Below are 26,301 nucleotides of genomic sequence, written 5' to 3'. Positions count from 1 at the left end.
ATAGTGGTTGCAACTGTATTAATTGATTGCCAGAGTCCTGTGGTGGGAGTTCTGCTCTGGTTTTAGTGAATATTAAGTAGTTCCGGTCATTTTGTGGGGGGCACTGGGGCCACACAGTAAAAGTAAATTTATCCACAAAACGAACGTAATTTGTATTGGTGACCTTTAAAAAAAATATTAGCATGACTTTCGTTGAACTTTGACCCCTCTATCACATGGAACTATTTTTTGGGCGTAGTGATATGGACACAAAAAACATAGTTCTGTGTGATAGAGTGGTAAAAAAAGAACGAAAGTTGCACTAATATTTTAGAAATAGGTCAACAATACAAATGACGTTAGTTTTGTCGATTCATTTATTTTTACTGCGTGGCCCCCAGCACCCCCCACAAAATGACCGGAACTACTTGATATTTCACCAAAACCAGAGCAGAACTCCCACCACGGGACTCGGGCAATCAATTAATACAGTTGCAACCACTATATTAATGGCAAGTATTTCATACAACTTAAGTTGAAAAAATCTGAACTAACCCTTTAATGAGTTGTTTCTATACGATTTTGATGTGCTGAATCCATTTCTGCCGTATGCCGAGTGATACGGGTCACTGTGTGGTAAGAAATTGAGTAATTAGCATAATGAATCACTAAATACTGGAAATGGGCTATAATTCTGATAAATAATTGTGCTTAATGTGTTGTTTCTATATGATTTTGATGTGCTAAATCCATTTCTGCCGTATGCCGAGTGGTACGGGTCACTGTGGTCAGAAATTGAGTAATTAGCATAATTAATCACAAAAAACTGGAAATGGGCTATAATTCTGATAAATTGAGGCAAAACTGGGAAAGCAAAAGCTGTCAAGGCAGACAAACATCTTGCAGTGCCTCATCGCTGCATATGAAGCAGGACGGCCAGTTGACCTGAAGAACATCATGAGACATGAACTGTTTGTTGTTCCACTGTCTTTGGCTGTATTGCTCAAAGGCAATACTTGCAGGGTGAATCAACACTTATCATTGATGGTCAAGCTCTGGTCATTGCCACAGGAAAGCCACAAGGAGCTAAGACCGTTGGAAACTTTGCAGATGTCTTTGTTGGATCTGTTCTCCAAAGTGGAGCACAGTTCCAGCGAATCAATGTCTTGTTTAATCGCTACCACAAGCACTCTATCAAAAGTGGAACACGGAAACGGCGTGGAAGAGGCAATCAGGAGACCAGTTACAAGCAGGGATTTGCCACTTCCTGAAAAGTGGGTGAACTTCATTGCCCATGAAGAGAACAAGGCAGACCTTCCTCACTTCCTATCTCCTTCTGAAAGCACCAGTCAACAAGACTGTAGTTGCTGCAGGTGGCTTCAGTGATGAAGAGAGAGTTGAAGCATCTAATGCAACCATTGACACAGACAGCTTGGAAGGTAAGCATGAAGAAGCAGACACAAGAATTGTTCTTCACTGCATTAAAAGCAGTGCAGCGACCATTGTTGTCTCTGCAAGAGACACTGATGTCTTGCTACTGCTGATCACCTTCTTCCACATGATGCCATGCCAACAAGTCTGGATGAAAGCAGGTACAGCAAAGGCAAGAAAGTACATCCCGGAACCCGGTTCATGCAATAATCGAAAAGCCGCAGATGGAAGAACAGGTCCTCAAGCTGCTTCCTGCTTCCTTAATTACTAAACTTCTACATCTTCAACACAGAAAATCATTCATCACCTATATCATACAGAAACATCAAATAAAGTACTACAAAGTATCGCATTTGATCGAGATTTGTCAATTATTGTTATTGTTATTTCTTAGTTTTGGCCCAGTTATTACAAAGTTGTGAAATTATGAAAATTATAGCCATTTCCAGTTTTGTTACTATGCTAATTACTCAATTTCTGACCACACGGTGACCCATATCACTCGGCATATGGCAGAAATGGATTCAGCACGTCAAAATCATATGGAAACAACCATTAAGCACAATTATTTATCAGAATGATAGCCCATATCCAGTTTTTTGGGGATTCATTATGCTAATTACTCAAATTCTGACCACACGGTGACACATATCACTCGGCATATGGCAGAAATTGATTCAGCACATCAAAATCATATAGAAACAACCCATTAAGCACAATTACTTATCAGAATTATAGCCCATAAACAGTTTTTTGTGATTAATTATGCTAATGACTCAATTTCTGACCACACGGTGACCCGTATCACTCGACATACGGCAGAAATGGATTCAGCACATCAAAATCATATAGAAACAACACATTAAGTACTTTTCCTCAAAAATGCCTACAGGCTTCAGGCTTTTGGCATTTCCGGACCGGTCTACTACAGTATATGTCCACACAGTCTTATTCACCATAATCATAACCATAAAAGCACAAATAACCTTGGTTATTTAAAGTTATTTAAAACAGGAGGCTCTGTTTGCAAAACAGAAAAAAATATTTATTCAATAATGGTGAGGGAAAGGGATGGTGGATCAAAACTGTAACTTATGTTCTTCCCGGCTGGGGTCTTTGTCCTTTGGTTCTCTTCAGAGGAGAAAGAGAGCAGTGAGCCCATTAGCCTAAGTTTGGTGGGGAAATCTATGTTTCCCTAGCAGAGTTGGAGTAAAGTTGACAGGGTTGTAAGGTCCTTCTTACAAGCCTCTTTCTGGAAGTGAGAGAGTCTGACATCAACTGACAGAAGGGTGTTTAAATTTAGCAGAAGCTCTTAATCCAGAGTGAAAGAACAACACATGGTAATACATCAAATACATAGAAATAGACAATAGTCATCAAGAATGTTTGGAGCTGGTTATATATAGTGTTCAGCTGGTTGATTAGTGGATGGGCTCTAGCCTTCAGGTGTGACCAGGTGTGGCTGTAGTGTAGAACATCTATCACCTCCCCCAGCCTGAGCTTGACTGATTTTGAAAGGTTTTTATTGATAACCTTATCGATCGATTAACAGGGTTAGTTGATAAGTGGCACTTTTTCAATTCTGAGAATATGAATTTCCCCCAATGTCAAGGGTGCGTTCGGAAATGCGCCCTGAACGGGTGTGCCGAGTGCCCGCACTGAGCGACCCTACCCTGAAGCTGGGGTTGTCCAGTGTGAATCGGTGTGATGATTGCGTCACAGCTGTGGTCGTTCGTAAATAAGGCACACTGAACGCACTCTGTGACGTCACCGCCCACCACACTCAACAAACTGACCACATTCCCGGTGCGCATTTCCGAACGCACCCATTGCAAAAGGGTAGGTACGGTGCGGTCGTAGGCAAGGGCAATGTTGCACCGAAAACAGTGGCACATACATTAATCTGTGTCCCTCCCAAGTGTGACACGTGATCTGTGGGGCGATGGCAATGCTAGGAGTTGATTTTGGCGAAATGAAGTAAATTAAGATGCAAGCAAATGTTTAGTGCTTGTAAGTTGTAAGCAGCGCACATTGAGGCGAGAGCACAGGGTGGCATTGTGCGAGGTGCGTGGAGGCTTGCCGTGCGCCGTAGCGTTTTGAGATGGACCACTAAGCGAGCAGCAGTCTTGCACTGTGCTAATAAGGCCATTGCCTAGTCCTGTATCTCCAATGGTAAAATATTTGATTAAGGAATATATGCCTTCTGTATTCTTTCTGTATATCAGCAAAATTTAGATTTTTGTGTGACTCGCTTGATGGGTATTTTTCCACCATATGCTTTAAAGACTATAAAAAAGGACTAAGGACTGTATTAAAAATAGTTACTATAAATAGCTTTGACAGCCGAGCTATGATACTAGAGTGCTGAGAGAGCTCCTGGAACACCGGAACTCTAGAAATACTTTTAGAAGTAATCGAATTACATCATCGCTGTTCCCTGGCAGGCAGGCAGCCTGCCTGACTCAGTGAGGCAGCAGCAATCAGCAGAGCACACCATAGAGTTATAAAGGATCGAGTGCAGACGGAGAGCGACTGCCCCGCCCCCTGCTATTCATTTCAATGGAAGTTACTCAGTGGCATTTTGAAGCTCCCGGGAGAACGCTCTACTTCCGCATTTTCCAACCAAATATTGGTTGGCAATAGGGTTTCCTCGTGCTAAATACACCCACAGGGACACACAGGGAAGACTTCTCCCCAACACGCGCATACTAAAATGATTTGCGAAGTTAATGTGATAAAATTAACAGCAGGATAGAATCTGAAAAATATCAAGGCTGGTGAACTCAACAAGCTCTGTTGTTGGCCTCCGAATGGAGAGCCTGCAGTCAGTCGCAGAGAGGAGGATCGGGGACAAACTGAACTCCATGCTGGCAAATCCCTCCCACCTTTTTTATGGTGTGCTGCAGGATAGAGTGAGCACCCAAAGCCGTGGAGTTAGACAGGGATGCAGCTTGAGTCCAACACTCTTCAACATATATATCAACGAATTAGCAAAAACGCTAGAACAGTCTACAGCTCCAGGCATCCTCTTGGCAAACACAGAAATCAAATGCTTACTTTACGCAGATTACCTGCTGCTGCTGTCCCCATCCAAGGAAGGACTACAGCAGCAACTCGATCTCCTACACAAATTCTCCCAGACATGGGCCCTGACAGTGAACCTAACTAAGACTAAAATCATGATATTTCAAAAAAGGACTCTGTGATAGAACCAATTTCCCTCTATGGTTGTGAGATCTGGGGACCATTAGCAAACCATGACCTTGAAAAATGGGATAAACACCAAACCGAGACCCTACACACAGAATTCTGCACATCCATTCTCCGAAAAACACCAAATAATGCATGCAGGGCAGAATTAGGACGATACCCACTCATAAACAAAATAAAAAAGAGAGCACTTAAGTTCTACAACCACCTAAAAGAAAGTGACCTAGATGCACTCCATAACAAGGCACTCACACACAGTGAAACTCTAGAGAGATGCCCCCTCAGCCAGCTGGCCCTGGAACTCCGGGCACAAACACAAACAGAGCCACGAGATAGAAAACCCATTGGACTAAACCAAATTATAAAACAGCAAAAGGAAAACTATCTAACACATTGGAAAGAAGCAACACAAAAGCAGAGTAAACTAGAATGCTATCTGGCCCTAAACAGAGAATACACAGTGGCAGAATACCTGAGCACCGTGACCGACCCAAAACAAAGAAAAATCTTAACTAGGTACAGACTCAGTGAGCACAGTCTCGCGATCGAGAAAGGCCGTCATAGGCAGACCTGTATCCCGAGAGAAGACAGACTATGCACCCACTGCACACTAAATGAAGTGGAAACCGAGCTACACTTCCTAACCATCTGTCCATTGTACCAAGACATCAGAGACACATACTTCCCACAGATTACAACCACACACGGAGACTTTGAAAACATGACCAATGATGTATGGAGAATATAGGTTGCTACCTTCAGGAAGGAGATATGGTGTACCAGCATACAATAAGGTCAGACTAAAGAGGTCCTTTGTCCACCAGTCGACCTTGAGGCTTAATCAGGAGATGTAGTAGCCACAGGATAATCTAAGCGGTGGATATTGCTCATGTCTTTATGTATGTAAATTGTCTTGTTCTTTGTGTTTGTATATGTGTTCTGCATACATGGCTGCTGTGTCGCAAGACAAATTTCAGTGTGAACTGACAATAAAGTATTATATCATTATATCATATCATAGGAGAAGGATATCAAATGGAACACAACCACCGTAAAGACTAATCATTTTGTATATTCCTGCACTATACCTGCATCGAGTGATCTTGGTACATAGAAGTTGATCTATTGAAGAATCTGACAAAGTACATAATTTTTGTTTTGATTGTATTGCTGTATTGTTGTATTGTTCTTTCTGCTTTGGCAATGTAAACGTATGTTTTCTCATGCCAATAAAGCCCTTTGAATTGAATTGAGCACCTTCAGCCGTAGGCTCACCCCGAGAATGCATACGGAGCGATACAGACTGGCATAAGAACTGCCTCCCCCAAATGGCATATGGTCCTTGGTGGTCCTGGTCTTGTGTGGTTATGTCCACTTGTGTCTGTTGTGTTGTTCTGTTTGTCCAGTAGTTTTAGCTTTTTATGTGCCACATTATGCTGTTGTAACACTTCAATTTCCCCTCTGGGATTAATAAAGTACATCTCATCTCATCTCATTTACATAATTGGGGGGAAATTATAACATTATAGATAGACTTCATTTTCACATGCAGGCCAATGAGCAAAATTCAATGTAATTATCTGATGTTATTGTGATTTTGTAAATAGATTGCATTAGTTTTATTTGCTATCTAGACTAGATAACATGCTGTAGACTAGAAAAGATAACATATTTGAAAGAAAAAGTAAAAATAATTTGTTCGGCATATTTGTATTTATTTTACATGGGTGGCAATGGATTTCCTGATTAAGATGTTTTTATCTTTCAGTACTGTGCATGTCTCGGCACAACTAATTCATGTGCTTTTGATCACATCACTGAACTTGGGCCCATATGTGAGTAGAATTTACAGAAAGCTACCTATTGTGAATGTGAATGTGAAAAATATTGTAACAATACTAATATTAAATACCGTAATGTCTGCTTTTGTGATCCAGGAAAAGGTTATTAGGTCCTTAGCAACATTTTACTATTGTTCCTTAACTGGGTTGTCCTTTATCTATTCCAGGTAATTCAGAGACAATCTGGATGCATATTGATGCAGCATACGCTGGGAGTGCATTCATCTGTCCTGAATTCAGACATTTACTGAACGGTGTTGAGGTGAGAAAATGCAAAAATCATTCTGGAGAAAGTAGGCTACATACAGTAATAGTACATAATAATAGTGATATAATATTAGTTAGTATATGGACTTCTTAGAATTTCTCTTTGGTATTGGTCAACATTTGTTAGTGAGTGTTTCCAAAAATACTGGTGCTAAATGACCTTAATAATACTGCCCTTTTGCTGTTGCTTTGGTGGTTTAGTCTCCTCATACTGTAGCTGAACGCTGTGCAGAGCAGTCATTTCCTGAGGCAGCATCAGAAACCGTGCTGCTTTTCTTCTAGAAAGAAATATCACTGTTTATTAGACACACAGATACGTTCAAACCACGTTTGAAGAAGGTAGCGTGTAAAGGAGAGAAGAATAGGCATACTGTAGAGTCACTACTGTACTAGTCATAAAATGTAATGGAACAAAAGAGTTTTAAAAATGATTGGTTGCTTTGTTTTGTTTTTGAAGTTTGCAGACTCTTTCAACCTCAACCCCCATAAATGGCTTTTAGTCAACTTTGACTGCTCAGCTATGTGGTAAGTTGACTACCTATCACACAGTAAGCTTGAAAATGTCCGGTTCTCTTTCGAAATTAACTCTTGTAGGACCATACAGTTTACCTCATGGAGGTCTTATTACTGTATGTACATGGTTGCTATGCTGTGTCTCCAGACACGTGTATGGGCTCAAATTGATGCCAATATGGCGAATGTAATACAATACATTTTCAAGAATATAAAATATGAATTACGAGTGCACAAATTGTTTTTACGAATACAAACTATGAAATACAAGTGTAAACATTATTTTACAGGTGCACTTTTTTCTTTTTTACAAATACAAAATAATATTGGCATCAATAGAGGGTATGCGCATGCTTAAAGTGAATGGCACATTGAGTGGCAAAGCAACATGCAAAGTGAGTTTAACATTGTTTAACGTTGTTTAATGCAATCAGATATGACTTTTCTGTGTGGATGTATGGGCTGTCAAGGCCAGAAAGTAGTTTTTTGACACTCAGTAGGCGTTCCTGCATAACTTCCTGGTTTGATGATGATGTCACGCGCATACCCTCTATAGGTTGACCCATAATAGGTTGGTTGACCCATAGACGTGCCCAGACATTCTAAGGGTCAGGTGCTCAAGAAATAAAAGGCCACTCACCCCACTGACACCTTATGCCCAACCTGACTCGCCCGCCATTCAAAATAACACGTTGTGTTCATATTATGGTATATGTTTGTATACTGAAAATACACTATTGATAAACAAACCACAGATTTGACATGTTTTCATGAAAGTAATGTAGTCAGTCAGAGTTCAGTTGTTTCTTTCAGATAGAAAGCTGAAATTTTAAACCAGGAGTCCAGGACCTACGGTAACACTGCACTGTAGTCATGAGTCATTACAAACTGACTTCCATCTACACCTGAGTCATACAGTACAAATAGAACTATGCCTCCCATCTGCATATATAACATATAACTTCGTATCCCAGATAAATTGCTAAGACAGTATCAGGACACTTGACACACTGGAAATTACTAATACTGTAGTGGCAAATTCGATAGTCATTTTGTTGTGGCATGAGTGTTATTTCTCATTCTAATGGTACAATACAGTACAGTACAGGATAGTGAACCTTAGTCATGACCCCTCTTGACCCTCTCATAATGATCACATGTGATGTACGTTGTTGTGATAATCTATGCTACAGGGTTCCTAGAACTCCTCCAAAATAAATCTCATCTGTTTTTACAGCTGGAGACTCCTGTCCAGTACAGGCTTTAGACATGCCTCCTGCAGGAGACTTGACTCACATCTGAACCCATTTGAATTGGCATTAGGGAAGGTTGCCCCGATTTGGGGTTAGGCCACCCTAACTGTGACACTAGGGCGCCCCCTAGCTGCTTATAATATGATGTTCACATGAGCGGTAACTGCCAGGAGGCCACAACCTGACCTGCCCTGGTGGAGACCTGTGCCCCGAGGGGCACTTTATCTAGTTTTTACTATTTTGAAAAACCTTTTAAAATTGTTCAAATAGCTCACAATGTGTTGATGTAGATCGGCTAGATGAGGCATTTTGAAAGGTTTTTCAAAATAGTAAAAAATTGCAAATAGGTTTATTTATAAGGGGTAAGGGTTGGCGCAACTTCACAAGATAGGGCCCTCAGTTTCATGCAAAGACATAATATACCTGCAAACTGGAATTTAAGCTCCCTTCTTTACATTTGGATCAATGTTGTCTTCCCCAGGCATCCCACTGAGCAATAGTTGGCTATTAGATGTCCGTCTAAAAATGGGTTATAGCTGATCTAAAAATCTATGTTTTTTTAACTGTCTAATCTTAGCTTACACGTTGATTAGCAGTTTTTTAAATACTAATTATATATAGACGGTCTATATAAAGACGGTATATGTTGAAATTATGTTGTTTCAACATCTAATCAAAGCCTAGACCGCTAAAACAACTTTCATTTTAGACAATTTATAACCCATTTTTAGATTTAGATGTATTTTAGACGTCTAATAGCCTGAAAAATGCTCAGTGGGATTTAAATACTTGACTATATTGTTGAATACCGACCTATAGTATACAGTATACAACATATCTATATGTATACTGTATATGATAGGCATATCAGCTAGTGTGATTGTGAAGGTGCACAGTGCTCTTATAGTTCCCGTACTTAGTTGACCAACAGGCTGGCTGGTTCTCAATTAGTTCCCGTACTGTAGTTGATCAAAGTTACGGGAACTAGCTGGTTCTCAATTTAAGCAGACAGATATATCAATTGCTGAACATAGGCAGCACATACACTTCCACAATAGCAATTAAAATTGTGCAAAACCAGAGAAGAGAAGTAAGCTGCAAGCTGTAAGCAGCAAAACGGCCTCTCTTATTCTGTGAGTGAGACATTGTTTTCTTGTCTACAGGGTGAAGAGGAGATCTGACATCATTGGGGCCTTCAAGATGGACCCCCTCTACCTCAGACATGAAAACCAAGAGTCAGGTAGTGTTATTATTTTAAACATTGCCATTTAAGATAAGATGTCATCCCATCACTAGTTGTGAACAATAGATGAAATGGGTCTAAATGAGGGGTCCCTTATAATTTGGTGTTGCTCATTGGTTTGCAGAGCAATAACATTCAAATATTAAATAACTACTTTAATTTAGCAATTAGCACCTGAGGAAATGCATGTGTGTACTGTACTGTACTTGTGAGCATTATATTCAGTATATAGCCTAATCTAAACTACACACATGAAGTTAAGTGTAGGGATCCGGGGAGAGAGAAAAAGAGAGAGGCGGTGTGTGTGTGTGTGTGTGTGTGTGTGTGTGTGTGTGTGTGTGTGTGCAGGGGGGAGATAGAGTCGAGACAGATAATTAATCAGTGGATTTGCACATCACATCAGCTTAGTCAACCTTACAATCTTGCCACTTCAAGTTAAGCCCACTGACAAGCCAGATTCTGAGCTGAATTAGTTTTAAAGCTACAATCCGTAGGTTTTATGTCTGTTGGTCTCCCTCTCCCAATAGAGAGGTATTGCAACGATGTCTGAACTACAGTAAAGATTGTGGTGGATCTTATATTGTGACAGCAATAAATCATCTCGTACTGATATCAAGTATTGTTTTTTCTGTTTGTACTGTATGTACAGTATGTTTCTTTTATTGCATCATGTGTTCACTTAAGATCGCAGAGTCACACCATAATTAGCCTGACAAACAGACAAAAGCACTCTGCATGTCACAGTGGCCCTCGTTATACAATCTGAGCAGTCCAGGCTAATTAGAGGTTAGCAACTAATAGCATGGGGCTCAAAAATAAAGAAACAGGCTATAACCACAGAGATCTACTGAAGCATGACAGTGATTTCTAAGTGGTGGGAACAATTATACGGGTGAGCCTCAGGAATGCATACAGTGGAAGCAATATAATAGACTAGCGTTTAGAAACGTAGATAAATGAAAAATACGTTTTTCACACTTTTAGAGTCATCAGGGCATACCTAACAATATGATGTCTGTGTCCCTTTTATGCCCATATATGAAGTTCTTTGTCAGGCATGCCCATTGCCCAAATATGAAGTCATATGCAGACGTCAGAATGATGTCAGAACAGGCCAGCTCCATATATGGACCCTGGGCAGGGGCCCTGTCCAGAGCCCGGGCACAGGCCTTTTTGGGGCGGTTCCGGACAACCGTGCGTCCAACCAACTACAACTACATACAAGCTTATATGGTTAATGAAAGCTATACTGTATTTAGCTAACTAGACCTGTGCCAGTCGGCCACCGGCCTACTTGACATCACCAGTCAAATGGACAGATTTATTGTTGACTGATCTATGATGCATATGAATATTTATTTAAGCTTTGCATGTGTGACTAAATCCTTATCTCTCTCTTCACAGGTGTGGTCACAGATTATAGGGTAAGAGGAAAGATAGTTTATTTAGTTTTCTCCAACATTAAAATAAGTTGGGACTAATTTCACGTCTCCTTTCCTCTCCTCTCACACAGCATTGGCAGATTCCATTGGGTAGAAGATTTCGTTCATTAAAGATGTGGTTTGTCTTCCGCATGTATGGACTCACAGGCTTGCAGGATTACATCCGAAAGGTGGGATACCAATTCAGCTCTTTACTTTCTCTCCTCTAATATATAATGCCATATGTTTTTCCAATGTATATATCTGTAGTTCCATTGATGTATTTTCTTTTTCTTTTTTTTTATTGGCTCATAAAAGCTTCATTTTTATAAACTTAAAAACAACATTTCATTAGATATTGGTCGAAAGTTCACATGTAGAAGGTTTTGTGCATTTTATCAAAAATCCCATTTTTCTAAAGATCTAAAGGTCAGAGGTCATAGGATAGGTCCCCTTACCACTTGTTCCCTTAATTAAGAATCAGTTCGTAGCAACATACAGTGCCCTCCAGCCATACCCCGTGTCTACATCCATCTATCAAAATAGATTGAAAGATCACAAAAAAATAAAAAAGTACACATGCTTGTTTGGATGTTTATATACTATGCTGCTGGTGATTGCTAACATGATTTGCCATCTCTTGCATTCTGTATGCTTAAGAAAACACTATTATTTATTTGAGAACTCTTTCCATTTTCTAAATGAGGAATGACAATGTTATTATATATCTATTTGATGTTACAGTTCAGTTTCAGGCCCTCTTAGAAAATAATTTGCGGCCCACCCATCTGACCACTTAATAGCTGCCGTGTCAAGTGAACACTTCATGGGTGGGCCATGTGCATTTTCAGCATGTTTATTTCATAAACAAACCTTGCTAGTGATGTGTATAGTTAGAAACTCAGCGTGCATCCAGTCACTGTGATCTGGGATAATTGATTAATTCTACCATAGGGAGCTTTGATCACATGATGTAATTTAAATAATATACATTGGACCACAAATACATTTTCTGAACTGTTCTTTTTTTGACCATTATCATTTAATGGTTATTAGACACATTATATGCTTTAAACTTTTCAGAAGTCCTGTCTAATTTGTAGAACAAGTCACACCATATCAGAGCACAATGTTGCCATCTAGTGAATATAAAAGGAACATACAACCTTCAAATCTGTTAATAGTGATATTGTTTACATTGAATATCAGATCAATTCTCACTCAAATGCCATGATACAAAAGACGTTCTTACTTCTATTTAACAAACTACAGTATACTATCATGATTATTCTGCATAATAATATGGTACTGGTTTCTTAAGGCAGTAGGTTGTTATGTAACTTGTAGCATACCTGTACAATAAGTTACAGTATGATAACATTATTTGTATAGCATACCATTCTATCGTTTAAGCATCACACTCTATTTTATTGTTTGCATTGTGTGTAACTACTGTATTGTATTTGACAAGTATAAATCATGCCTAATTTATGGTCTATATCATGCAACAAAGTATAAATCAGGCTTGAGGCTTAGCATGTTTTGTTCTGTTTACAGCATGTGGGCCTGGCCAAAGAGTTTGAGAGCTTAGTGAGATCAGACAAGAGGTTTGAGATTTGTGCAGAGGTCGTCATGGGACTTGTCTGTTTCAGGCTGAAGGTAAGACCACGTAATACATTTTCATAACTTTTAGAGGCGTTTTCACTTCTACAAATAAGTATATTTTATTCCAACCTTGCCATGGCCTTGTTTGCATAAAGTATTACAGATACTGCCAACCCTTGCTGATGTTTCTAAATGAGTGTGAATACTACAGTTCAGTATGTGTAGGCAATTTTCTTTCAACATCCTTTTATCTTATTACCTCCTGTCTCATCCTGCCATCACTCCTCTAAGGGCTCCAATGAGCTGACGGAGGCTTTGTTGAAGAAGATCAATCATGCAAAGCGGATCCACCTGGTACCATGCCAGCTATCCAGCCGCTTTGTCTTACGCTTCGCCATCTGTGCCCGCACCACAGAGTCACACCATATCCAAGAGGCATGGCAGCACATTACAAAGCTGACCTCTGACCTGAAACAGTATTGGAAAGCCTAGTCTAAACAGGTGGGTTTTCAGGGTAGTTTTGAAGGTTCAAATGGCAGGCCAAGAGGTGTTTCTGAGGTGAAAGAATGTTTTTGTGATGTGGTTTACGTGAGGGAGGAATGAAAGAGTAGGGTCGAAAATAACACCTAGGTTGCGGATGTGTGTGGTGTGGAGGTTATGATAAGGGAGCCTGGTGGAGCAGGTGAGGGAGTCGGGCCGATGATGATTATTTCGGATTTATTGCAGTTCAGTTTAGAATGTTCTGTTTTATGTTTATAAGGCAGGTGGTGAGGGTGGAGTAGGCCTTCGTGGGTGGCTGCGGGGATGGTAGTGGTGAATAGATAATTGTGTGTCATCTGCATAACAATGAAATTGAAGACTGTGGTGGTGGAGGATCTGTCCGAGGGGACGGGTGTAATGGTGAAAAGCAGGGGACCAAGTACGGAACCTTGGGGGACGCCATGAGTGACTGGGGCAGTGGAGGAGGTGCCGTTGTTAAAGGACCACTTCACCCCTTTTGCAACCCGGTCTTATTTTAATTATTTTTGGGAGACAAGAAACACTTTCCTGGGGTTATGTGTGTAAAATGTGTTTTTAGATAATTTGTTTTGTATTTCAAAGTGTCTGATGTCTCACAGTCCTGGACTACATGTTGTCTCAGTAAGAGTGCAGCAAAGCATTATGGTCATTGTAGTAATCCGGCAATCCAGTCAAACCCTAGTCAAACACACAGACTACATTAACTTTTTTTTTTTTTTTTTTTACCCCATGATTTTGTAACCCATTTTCACCCCTGTGTCAATCATCTAATGTGATCCTGGGCTCTACACACCCTCTGCCAACCTGGGGAGAGCAACGGACTTAACTCATGCTTCCTTCATGCTTGAGTGTCCAAGTTGCTCCTTTACACCTGACAGGGGGGAGTTTCCCTGGTTGGACGTAGCGTGTGGAAGGAACACGTTATTCCAACCAGTTCCTTTCCCCTCCATCAGGCGCCCCGGCTGGCCAGGGGGAGGCAGTTTAGAGACCAGGATTACTGCATGTTTTTGTGAGGGTAACCTACCCTAGGGGACACGGGGAGAACATGCAAACGCCACACAGAAAGGCCCTTTCGCCAACCCCGCCTTCGGGTATGGGCACTGATGATGCGGAGGAGGAAACACGCCGCCAGCACCCACAGCACCCCGAGCGGGAATCGAACCCAGGACCTTCTAGCTGTGAGGCGACAGCACTACCAACTGTGCCACCACAAATACTATTAACTTTGAGTGACTAGAGTTTCTTCTAGCGGTGAAATGAACCCTTTAGTTGAAATGAATTGCTGACATTCGGACAGGTGTGATTTCATCCAGGAGAGGGCAGTGACGGTCACTGCCCGATAGACCAAGGGAGGAATGGAGGCGTGATATGAGGATGGAGTGATTGATTGTGTGGAAGGCAGCACTGAGGTCGAGGAAGATGAGGATGGAGAGGGAACCAGAGTCGGCGGAGGATGTCGTTGGGTGACCTTGAGGAGAGCAGATTCGGTACTGTGGAGTGAATGGAAGCCGGATTGTATGTTTTATACAAGTTATTGTGGTTTACGTGGATTTTGATTTGGTTGGCAACTGCTCTTTTGAGTATTTTAGTGAGGAAGGGAAGGTTGGAGATGGGCCAGAGTACTATAGACAAATAACAGTTTAAGTCCAAATTTTATTCTGACCCCTCCACAAAAAGGCCTATAGTTGTCCTGACTCCTGACCCCTTATCCATCATTCATACATTATGGATAATTAGTGTGGACTTAAACTGTTATTCGTCTATGGTACTTGTTGGGGTCGAGACCGGGCAGTCACCTTGAGGGCAGGAGGGACTGAGTGATGGGAGGCAGGCTATGACTTGTGGATGGGATTGGGTCTAGGATGCTGGTGGAGGCTTTCATACATGATTGAAGTTATGGAAGAAAGGCCGGATGTGGCGATTTCTACAGGTATCTGTGAGTTAATCTGTGAGACTTCACTGATTGTATTGCATTGTGTATGTATGAGTAAATCTAAACTTTTATTTATTCATTTCCATCAGGATTACTAAATATATCTTTATAGCTATTAGCTACCATGTGTCTGAGTGAGGGATTATGAATTTAGAACTGAATGTTTGGGAGAGATTATAAATAATATCTGGTTTGGGTATACAAAGAAAGATTTGTGGAGGATTTGAAAATACATTTTTGGTATTTTTCATTTTATTAAAAAAATGCTGTGATTGTAAAATGGTGTCTTATAAACCCATGAGGGTTGGGCACATTGTGTGGAGGACACGGAAATAAAGTAATACTAATCAAGCATACAAAAAAGTATATATACATAATAATATACTAACTTTGTTTTGTGTACTTGCTCTCCAATGCCATTGTCTACTGGTCACAAAGTTATATGGGTCACCAAATGTATCTCAAGTCACATAATTGTTGAACTGGTCACAGAATGAAATGGGTCATAAATCATTAATGACAGAATAGTTGTAGCCAAATAAACTTCACGACTTGTCTCTCTGGGGATGCACTCAGCAAACAGCATGACACTGGTTTTTGGGGGAAAAAGGCAAGAAAAAAAAGTTACATTATGTGTATATAGATCATGTATGACGGGGGCACTTGAACTGAAGTTACTTACATAAATAAATGATGCAATGCAACCTGTAAATATGTATTTAATTTATGTGGGATTTAGAGGTACAGTGAAGTAGGTTAAAAAGTGGTGCCCGTGGGGCCTCTACAGCGGTGCCCGTTGGGAACTGGGAAATGCAGAGGGTAACAGGTACCCCCAATTCCATCTCGCCCCAGCTTTTTTCCGCCAACAGCTCAGTGTGGCGGTTCTTGTATTCTTTATTTTGTTTTACTGAGAATAATGTTAGAAATAAGTTTAGGATTAGGCATAGTTTTACTGGGATTAAGTTTAGGAATAGGGTTAGGTTTAACCGTTTAAGCATAATTTACTTACAGTAGATTACAGTAGATTATACCAGGCAGCGCTGTTGTGCCGGCTGTACGCCCGGGGCGAGTTGTTTTGTATTCATGCAGAGTACCCGTTACACTCATCTGTCCGTGTCCCTTTTATGCCCATGTAAGGAGATTTGTTTCTCTCTTGAGTCCCTTTATTCCTATTTATGGAGTTCTGTGTCAGGCATGCCCAAATATGGAGTGTTATGATGTCAGAATAGGCCAGTTTATGGAGTCCTGTGTCAGGCATGCCCAAATATGAAGTGTTGATGTCAGAACAGGCCAGCTCCATTTATGGACCTGGGCAGGGGCCCTGTCCAGAGCCCAGGCCTTTTTGGGGTGGTTCTGGACAACCGTTGGTCCGACCGACTCGACACCCGCCACTGCACCCCCTGTGGTGGTGTGGACCACGTGTGTCGAATTTGAAGACGTTGGGGCGAACGGTTCTCGAGTTACGTGGATTACACACAGACAGACAGACGTACAGGGACAATAATTGGCTACATCATATTGCCTGATAACCCGCAAGCTATCACTAGGCTACTAGGTGGCAGCAACAGTGCCCATGAACTGTTTTTTGTGAGTTGCAGCAGCATGGAATTGACCACAAGAGGATCGAATCCATTGGTGCAGTATACTAGTTGTTACAGAACAGAAGCGGTCTTTTTACCTGCTGTACAATAAACAAATGAATTGAAAATGTGTGCAGTACCCACAGCCTCTGAAGCTACACACATACATTGGCATACTTAACCACAGTAACCTAACCTGCCCTTTCCTTGCACAACCCAGTGTTTCTGCAGGCTAAAGTAGATATAGCCTGTTCACTGTAGGCTATACTGTAACATATGATATCCTGAACTATGTGCTAGTCTCCATGTCTATGCCAGCGAACGGACACATTCTAGAAATGGTAGCAGAGAGTTTGAACGCAGCTAGAGTTGCATGAGCTGTGTAGTGCATCTGTTGGAAAATATCAGCTAACACTCAACTTGATCACTGTTTTAGTTCTAAAATGTTTGTTCTATTATTGAGGGCTAAACTAAACAAATGTAAATCAAAAACAGTTTGAAGGCTAGGGCTACATTGAACTACAGTGCAGTGTAGACTGCTGTAGCTTCCTAACAGTACACGTGGCTGCTGGTGTACTGCACCTCTTCTGCTGAGCTTACTGGTGAGTAGTCTACAGTAGGCTAATACGATTTCTGGCCTTTCTTTGCTGTAGTTGTGTGTGCAATATTAAAAAAAAAATATGTCCCATATGTAAGTTGTATCTGTACTAACTGTTGACTGGGCTTTTGTGATGTAAAAATTTAGATCAAGTCAATTGTAGCCAATCATGATGTGAAAAACACAAATCGGTCTGTTATAGCGCCACCATGACATTTCAAGTGGCATTTATTTCTCGGCCTAGGCCTAGTGGGACTGTGCAAAATATCACAGAAATCGCACATATTTTGTTCAAAATGAAAGACTGTAAACTGTTTGGACTTTGGAGTAATATATATATATATATATATATATACATTTTGCTAAAATTGCACTATAACAGGCCGATCTGTGCTGGAGATTAGCTGCTCACAGACAGACGGATACACACGCACGCGCGCAAGGACAGGGTGCAAAACGTCTCTGCCATGCCTTTGGCCTGGTGGAGACAGAATGTGCCTGGATGTTTATCGTTTATATATTGTCAATTACTTCCATGAGAGGGAGAGAGGTGGTGGAGTTAGTTGCTTTAGCAGGCAGTTTGAGTGTGTGTGTGTGTGTGTGTGTGTGTGTGTGTGTGTGTGTGTGTGTGTGTGTGTGTGTGTGTGTCAACGTACGTAGAACAGAGTCCTCCAGTCAACAGTCCTGATGCTCAACAGACAGCTTTAGACAATAATACTAATTAAGTATAATTATATATTAATTATAATGATAATAATCATAAATCCAACCCAACCAAATTATGATTCAACAAAAACAAAATTATGAAATTATTTGATCAACTTGAATGCTTGCTCTCTGGCGCTATACAAACACCAGTGCAGAAAACAGACACCTTTGCAGAATATTATTATGGCAAAATACTACATTTCTGTGGGCTCAGAGTGCTTCTGTCCTCTGTCCTAATTGATCTTGCCACAACCTGGCCACAACATTTCCTCTTGGGTCTGTGGCAGAGATGCGTACTGTGGGTAGTTCTTCAGTGCATTCTGAAAGCTTTGGGCTAGTCATATAATAGCAATTACTTTTCTGCAATATTGTTTATATGGAATTCTCAAAGGAAATGCCTTAATGTTTTGATGGCAATATTTCAACAGTGTATAGCCTGCTCTCGCTCTGTACACTACCATACCACGCAGCCCATTGGAGAATGCTAGTGATTTAACACATTAATTGCTTATGGCGTCGTATTAATTGCTTATTCCGTCGTATAAAATCCAACGTGAGCTGCTTCTGACGATATTCTCCGTTATTAAAGCTTTTTGAATGATATAAAGCGGGATCACGAGAATCCTTTTTTTTCTCTCTTTTTTTTTGCTTGGCCATGCCTTCTTCAGCAATCCTAGACATGTTTCGTGCATGCACACTGCTGTTCACTTCCTTGTTTGCGGCCCAACTAAACTGTCTCTTCTCTCTAAATCTACGTCGCTTTCCATGGTTCTGATCATAACGGTAATGTTCTGTCCTCATTTCTAACATAATCAAGCATCTCGTTTTGGAATATTAACGTTTCTAAAGAGACATTAGACGAGGTAGCGCAAAGTAGTAATAGAATAATTCACCTCCTAGTTTTGGAAGGCAGGGGCTTAAAAGTAAAAACAGTCAAATCTGCCTATCTACTCTATTCTGAAAACTTCCCTGGCAGTAAGACGGTTTTAAAATGTGTTAATCATATACCTACTGTATACCATACAAAGGTCTGGTCTGTATTAGCAAACATACACTCACTGCCTTTTAATTTATTTTTGATTATTATCATTGTTATTGAGCCACAATGAGGTAGTGCAGGAATGAGACAGACGCGACTTGGACATCTTGTAGTTTAGGGGGAGATAATACACATGATTAGGAAATCACATACTAACATATACAGTAGTATGCCAAATTACCTTTTAGTATGTCCGATGGCTTACTAGTTACTATACACAGTGACATTAGTATGTGATAGGCATACTGAATTCAGGCAATTGAAAATAGCATAGCATACTGTGTAGTATAGTACGTTATGTGGTTTTGGAAACAACTTTACAGTAGATCTACGGTACTGTTCGCAGTGTACTTGTATCTGACTGAGGGGAGACATTACAGAACCTGTCTATCCGAGAAACTTGAAACACACAAGCTAAAACAGGAGCTCTAAAGTCTCATTCCCCTCCTCCTCCTCACGAACAAATCTAATTGACATGGCACTGTCTTTCCGGTTCATTCAGACTAACGGGTGTCAGATCTCACACTAGGCAGCTAAAAAAATCCTTAATCGGTGTTCACCCATCAGTGAATCAGACCCCTAATTCACTTTTACTGTCTCTGTCAATGTATTTATGGTCCATAAGGACCACCCACACATGTGATGGAGTCGAGTCGATTTCCACATTTATAGTAAATGCACATCTGCTGTAACACTAAGCTGCCTTTGTGCGATAAAATGTCTACGGATATACTACAGTAGATGTAGTTGTTCTAGGGTCACTGTTGCTCCATTAAGAAGAGAGAATGATTTATGTTTCTCACTCATGCTACTTGAGGACCATGAGGTCTCTTTAATTTGGTGTGTGGCAGCAGAAAGAGCACAGTGAAATTATCATTAGCTAATATTAGTAGGAGGTCACTCAAAACCATCAGTCCGATGATGTTTGTTCAACTGCAAAGGCAGTTACATGATTAGATAAGTACGGACATGCTGGTACATTAAGGCTATTTTATATGAATGCTAAATGGTCACAGAGTAGTCATAATTTACGTTCGTTGCAACTTGCGTGGTGGTTGCTGTTAAAACTGGGCTTCTTTTTATCAGTCACTGGTCATACCGTGGGAATTAATATTACGCTTTCATCCGTATTTTGGGCCGTGGCTCAGCGGTCCAGGCACCATGGCTGGTATTCCAGTCTGGCATTGTGCCGTAGGTTCGACTCCCGATCCTGACGGCCTTTACTCCATGTCACCCCCTGCATCTCTCTCCCCAGTTCTTAAAATCAAAACAAAAATAACATATTCACAACTCGTCGCACTGCGGTTTGAATGCACAGCCAGGACAAAGTATATGGCTTTAAGAAAATTTATGAAATTGCACTCTGGGGAAAGAAATAATAATAATTGAATCCTGGAAAAGCTGACAACATTGGTGTGAATGTACAGTAATATGCTGCCCAAGTGCTGTTTGGTCTGGAGATGGGTTGCTCATGCTTGCTAATGACTCACACATCTAATGTGGTTTACCCCCTTTTCCAAGAAAATAGAGCCATCACTTTGATACCCGCTTTCTCCTCAACACATAACCAGTTCTGTTACCAAGGAACCAAGTGCCTCTCCGACATCTAACTGTGGTGTCAGAGGGGATGTCACCTCTGACATCTCGACACTATAAATATACGCCTAGCGGGTTTACTAGTTAGTATTAAGCACTAGGAAACAGTTGTGACTTCGACTATTGACTTATAGCCCGCCGCAAGATATCCCATTTCTATCCCTTACTACTGAGCTAAGGTGGGATCTCTCGGCAGTAAATCTCAGACCAGATCAAGCCCCCTTGACTTAGGGCCTCGCTTACAAGTTCTCTTTCCATAATGTTACAAAAGAAAACAATTACAGCCGGGTGTGTTTTGAGATGTTTCTAAACAGGACTGTGGGATTTGTTTAAGTCTTAATTAATTAAACCCTGCCTGGTACTCACACAGGCATTAATGATAATGTTTGATTTTGGCTATGGAAAGGGGGAAAACAACACAGATCATTGTGCCTGTGTCAATAATTGTGCTATCAATTTATAAATGCACCATATCTCTGTCTGTGTGTGTGTGTGTGTGTGTGTGCTGCATGTACTGTTGTAATCAACGTAACTCGAGAACCGTTCGCCCCTCCGACTTCAAATTCGACACACGCATTCCACACCACCACAGGGAGTGCAGTGCCCAGTGTCGAGTCGGTCAGACCCACGGTTGTCCAGAACCTCTGCCCGGTATCTGGACAGGGCCCCTGCCCAGGGTCCATATATGGAGCTGGCCTGTTCTGACTTCACAACACTCCATATTTGGGCATGCCTGACACAGAACTCCATAAACTGGCCTGTTCTGACATCACAACACTCCATATTTTGGGCTTACCTGACACTCAATATAGAATAAAGGGACACAGAGACACATACAGAAATCTCATGAGCATAAAAGGGACACAGACAGGTGGGTGGAACAGGTACTCTGCATTTCCGGTTGTCCAGAACCAGCACAAAAGCCTCATTTGGCATGCTTGACAAAGAACTCCATATATGGACATAAAGGGACACATACATAATAACTGGGGCATGCATTTCCCGTTGTCCAGAACCAGCACAAAAGCCTCTGCCCGGGATCTGGACCTGATAATCACCCCTATATGCGCATGCATAAAGTGATTGGCAAATCGAGTGACGAATCGAGTGGCAAAGTGAGTTCAACAATGTTTAACGTTGTTTTATACAATCAGATAGGACTTTTCTGTTTGGATGTATGGGCTGTCAAAGGCCAGAAAGTAGTTTTTTGACACTCAGTAGGCGTTCCTGCATAACTTCCGGGTATGATGATGATGTCACACGCATACCCTCTATATCTCCATATGGATCTGGCCTGTTCTGACATCACAACACGGGCACGGCTCTAGTCTACATAATTCTAAAACTTTTTTTAAGTAAGTGGCAACATGCCCAGACTCATTTCAGTGTTAGACGTCTGTTGTTGCGTTGTTATGGCATTCCCTCCCACAAGAGTAGGTTGTTTCTTTAGTGTCCAACAACCTAACTGATCATCATTCCAGGTGTGAACATGTTGGCTAAATTTAACAGTTCATCCATCCATGGCTGTTTCCAGAACACAACATTGTGCAACCAACTGCAATTTAATAACCATGTCTTGATTATCAACAAAAGCAGCAGAAGTAGATAAGTGGGGTGGCCAATTGTCTGTATAGTGTATATAAATTAAATCTAACTAGCACATCTGGTTGGAGGTGGTCTCCCTACTCGGTCAGATAGGACACCTGTAGGTTGACAAGTAGTGAAGCTCATACTGTATATTTATATTGCCTCCTAATGAGCAGATAGGAATTTGGCCTCTACTACTAAGTTTGAATCCTCGATAGGACATAAAGTAAGGTATAGTAGCAGCTTATGAGCGAGTATCACATGGGATTACGGGGGGCGTGAGGTACCGGACTAGTTCCGATGCCAGGTTGCATAGACGGAGGGGTCTCGGCCCGACTTAGGGTCTCAACCCACTTTGGGCTTTAACAGCCAAGGAGATTAGGCACGTAGGTGTGACACATAACATAATGTAAGTATCCTGTCACGTAAAGCATGTTGTGAACAGAGATAAGTAAAGCTTGATTTTGGTCAGAGGTGCAAAGCAAATCTAGGAATTTTTGTTTTGTTATTATTTGTTATTTTTGTTATTTTTGTATATTTGTTCTTGTTGCTCTGATTATCTGACCTCAGCTTTGTTATAAAATGAAAAATAAAAATAAAAACTGATTGATAGTAAAAACTATACTTAACTGTTTTTAACTAATTATTTAATAATTCTCAACAAGAGGTTAAGCTCAGTCCATACCAATGATGCGCAACGCAACAAATTGGCAGTCTGAATTGACCCGTTGTGGTTGATGCAGTTTATGGGATTCTGTTGCAAGTGGTGATTGATTGATTGATTGATTGATTGATTTACAGTATGCAGAATGGTAGCTCTGATCCATAGCCTTATTACGGCTTTGATTCAGGGCAGAATCAAAGCAGTAAGGCTATGAACCAGAGCAGCAGAATGGGTATATTTCAAACGAAAGCACAACTCAATACAAAAACTGTTACTGTGGACGACACCATAAAGCATTACACTTGTTTACAATAGGGTTCACCATTTTCAATTCATCAGAACATTTAGAGACGTACAAATATGAAATATACACTTCTATATTAAAAAAATAGGATCATATAAGGAGGTAAAAAGGGAAAAAAGGGAAAAGGGGGTGTTGGGGGGACTCAGACTTTTACAGGGGGCAGTTTTGAATTGCAGCCGTCCGTAGGTGCCCTTTGAGAGTGGTTTTGAAGGAGTCAAGGGATTCACATGTCTTAATGACTGTTGGTAGGGCGTTCCACATTTTGGTGGTATAGGAGCGAAATTAATTTAGTCCCTTGTTTGTGCCGAATCTGGGTTGCACATGGTTTGTTGAACTCCCTCTGGTGTTGTGGGTGTGGACTACTGGACTTCGTTGACATTAAGGAAGTATTTAGACAGGTACATGGTTACATCATGGGTACATGGTTAGCCTGATTGTCTGACTGAAGCGTCCTGGAGCCAGGCCAGCAAGTGGTTGCAAGTGGAAGCAGTTGCAACTTGATGTATTGTTGTATTGTTACAAGTCATTGTTGTGGATTGGGTTTAAGGACAAGAGAAATAATTTCCATTAGTTCAAGCGTACATTAGAAGGTCAAAGGTTATGTTCTGGAGGGACTACTCAATGTAAACATTTTTCATTAGCAATTTGGCACAGTCTGAACCTGTCTTGTGAACTTTAGTGAACTAATTGAGACTCACAAGAGCACCCCGGTGCACTGAATAATTACCACCACCCCCCCCCCCCCCCCCCATCCCCCTACAACAAGCCTCACTATAGACGAATCCACGGAGGGGTGCCCTGGGAGCTGCCATAGCTGGATGTCCACCATACCGAAGTCTGGTTGTCATGACCCAGACTAGGCATGACGACTGTACGTTTTGCACCCTGTCTGTGACATGGGAGCAGTAGGGGTGGGATGGGGGGGGACACCCTCAGTTTCATGAGGAGGGGGGTGGGGACATACTCATAGTTATAGGGATAGTTCTTGGAATAGTTTTCTTGAAATAGTTTTTTGTTATTCCAACTCCTAGCGACTGGCAAGAATAAAAGCAAACAGGGGGGACCAAAACAAAGCGATGCCGGAAAGAATTGAACTACCTTACCGGAATAATTCAGACCGGATCACACAGGCGAACACACGGTTAAGCTCACGTTAGCACATCATTGCTGCTTCATTCACAAACACCCTACCGTATTAACTTGTCATCTATAGCTATTAGCTACAGTACAAATTGCACAGAACAGAAGCCACACTGTTATTAGACCCTGTCTTGTTTAATCTCATTTTACCAATACTTCCTTAATGTCAATGAAGTCCACACCCACAACACCAGAGGGAGTTCAACAAACCATGTGCAACCCAGATTCGGCACAAACATGGGACTAAATTAATTTTGCTCCTATGCCACCAAAATGTGGAACGCCCTACCAACTGGCCCCCGTAAAATCCTCTATGATGATTTCCTGTTTTTACTATATAGTTGTGTATATTCGTACGTCTCTAATTGTTTTGTTGAATTGAAAATGGTGGGCCCTATTGTAAACAAGTGTAATGCTTTATGGTGTTGTCCACTCACAGTTAACAGTTGTTGTATCGAGTTGTACTTGAAATGTACTGTAATTCTGCAAACTGTTAATAAATCAATCAAAAAACATCTACTACAGTTGAGTGGAGTGTTTCCTAAAGTGACATCTATGATATACAGTGTACTATACTAGTCTATAAGATGCCTGCATCCAAACTACGTGCAGACTTGGGATTGCAACCATGACCACAGATCTCATAACACGTGGCAAAAATACTAATAAATAGCTTAACTTCAAATCAGCTTATAAGCAATGGTCAAATGTGCAACTTGAGATTGATTGACCAACCCACTGAGATTGCCACTGTAGCACTGTAGAGTGCTTCCTCTCTGCTGTTGTGTCATATATATATATATATATATATATATATATACACTGTACACACACACACACACACACACACACACACACACACACACACACTAATTCTGTACCCGAACATTCAGTGTTCGAACCTTCGCTCGTTAGGGTTAGGGTTAATGGGCTTGAACCATTTATTTTTTATTTATTTTTAACTCGAAAATATTTCTCGGCGAGAATGCGATATGCATAATAAGAGTACTATGTTCATGTTGTGTTTACATGTTATTAATAATCAGGGGGGCACACAACCAATGCACCATTGCGCATACGTCGTCAAAATGTTTTTCTGTGCGTAGATCAAAGGCATGCAAGGCGCATTTTGCTGAGACAGTTATGTAGAGAAATCGGACAGGCATTCAAAAGGAACTCAAATGTGTTAATGTCCTGTAAGTAGACTTAGAAATAAAACTAGTGTTGACTAATCATTACATGTGGCTCTTATTTTGAAGAGGAAGTTAGTGCACAGGAAGTCTGTTTCAGTTGTAAACCAGCTACTATGACTCTTTCCCAAAGTTACGTTCTCCCCCCAGTAATTAAAATGATAAAGAAGTCACTGTGTATAGTAGCTACCTTGACATTAATAAAAGTCATCAATCATTCACACTGCAGGCAATTGCAGCACTGGCTATGTGGATAGTGGATACAACATTTATGAATATAAGCAGTCAGAAATCCTTTTGCCAAGTAGGCTCTGGCATATTTGCATATTCAAAGGATTTGACATGTTCATTCACTTTAGTAAAAGGCAACAAATAATTAGAAACACTATAGAAGTTAAAGAAGGGCATAAATATGTATATAAAACATAAACACCGTCCATGTGTTTGTTGTGTTGCAGTATTCTGGAAGCCTGACCTTCGTGCTTTGATCAGTCACTTCATCCTAATGTAGGCCTACCTCATCCATGGCTTAGGAAGTGGGGTCAAAAGTCAATACATGAATCAAGAAGTCCTAAAGTCAACTTCAACTTCAAACTTCAAGAAGGTTTGGTTGGCTGCATGCTTTTTATTTATTACCCATATACAATACTGTACTACTAATGTGATTTTTTTTTTTACTA

General features: G+C 40.9%; 1 protein-coding gene across 1 annotated transcript in view; it reads left to right on the top strand.

Moving 5' to 3' along the window:
• Positions 1-13,255, top strand: part of LOC310856667 (aromatic-L-amino-acid decarboxylase-like) — a gene marked incomplete at both ends in the record, with an annotated part of 37,636 nt that extends 24,381 nt beyond the window's left edge. Inside the window, 8 exons of the mRNA XM_083762138.1 lie at positions 6,389-6,455; positions 6,629-6,723; positions 7,186-7,253; positions 9,658-9,734; positions 11,142-11,161; positions 11,251-11,349; positions 12,716-12,817; positions 13,055-13,255. Of these exons, the coding sequence (XP_083618264.1) occupies positions 6,389-6,455; positions 6,629-6,723; positions 7,186-7,253; positions 9,658-9,734; positions 11,142-11,161; positions 11,251-11,349; positions 12,716-12,817; positions 13,055-13,255 (729 nt within the window). The remainder of the gene's footprint in view (positions 1-6,388; positions 6,456-6,628; positions 6,724-7,185; positions 7,254-9,657; positions 9,735-11,141; positions 11,162-11,250; positions 11,350-12,715; positions 12,818-13,054) is intronic.
• Between the last annotated feature and the right edge of the window lie 13,046 nt (positions 13,256-26,301).

Source organism: Protomyctophum parallelum, assembly GCF_964188405.1.
Source record: "Protomyctophum parallelum genome assembly, chromosome: 3".
Taxonomy (NCBI): domain Eukaryota; kingdom Metazoa; phylum Chordata; class Actinopteri; order Myctophiformes; family Myctophidae; genus Protomyctophum; species Protomyctophum parallelum.
This window is presented reverse-complemented; position numbering and strand designations above follow the sequence as displayed.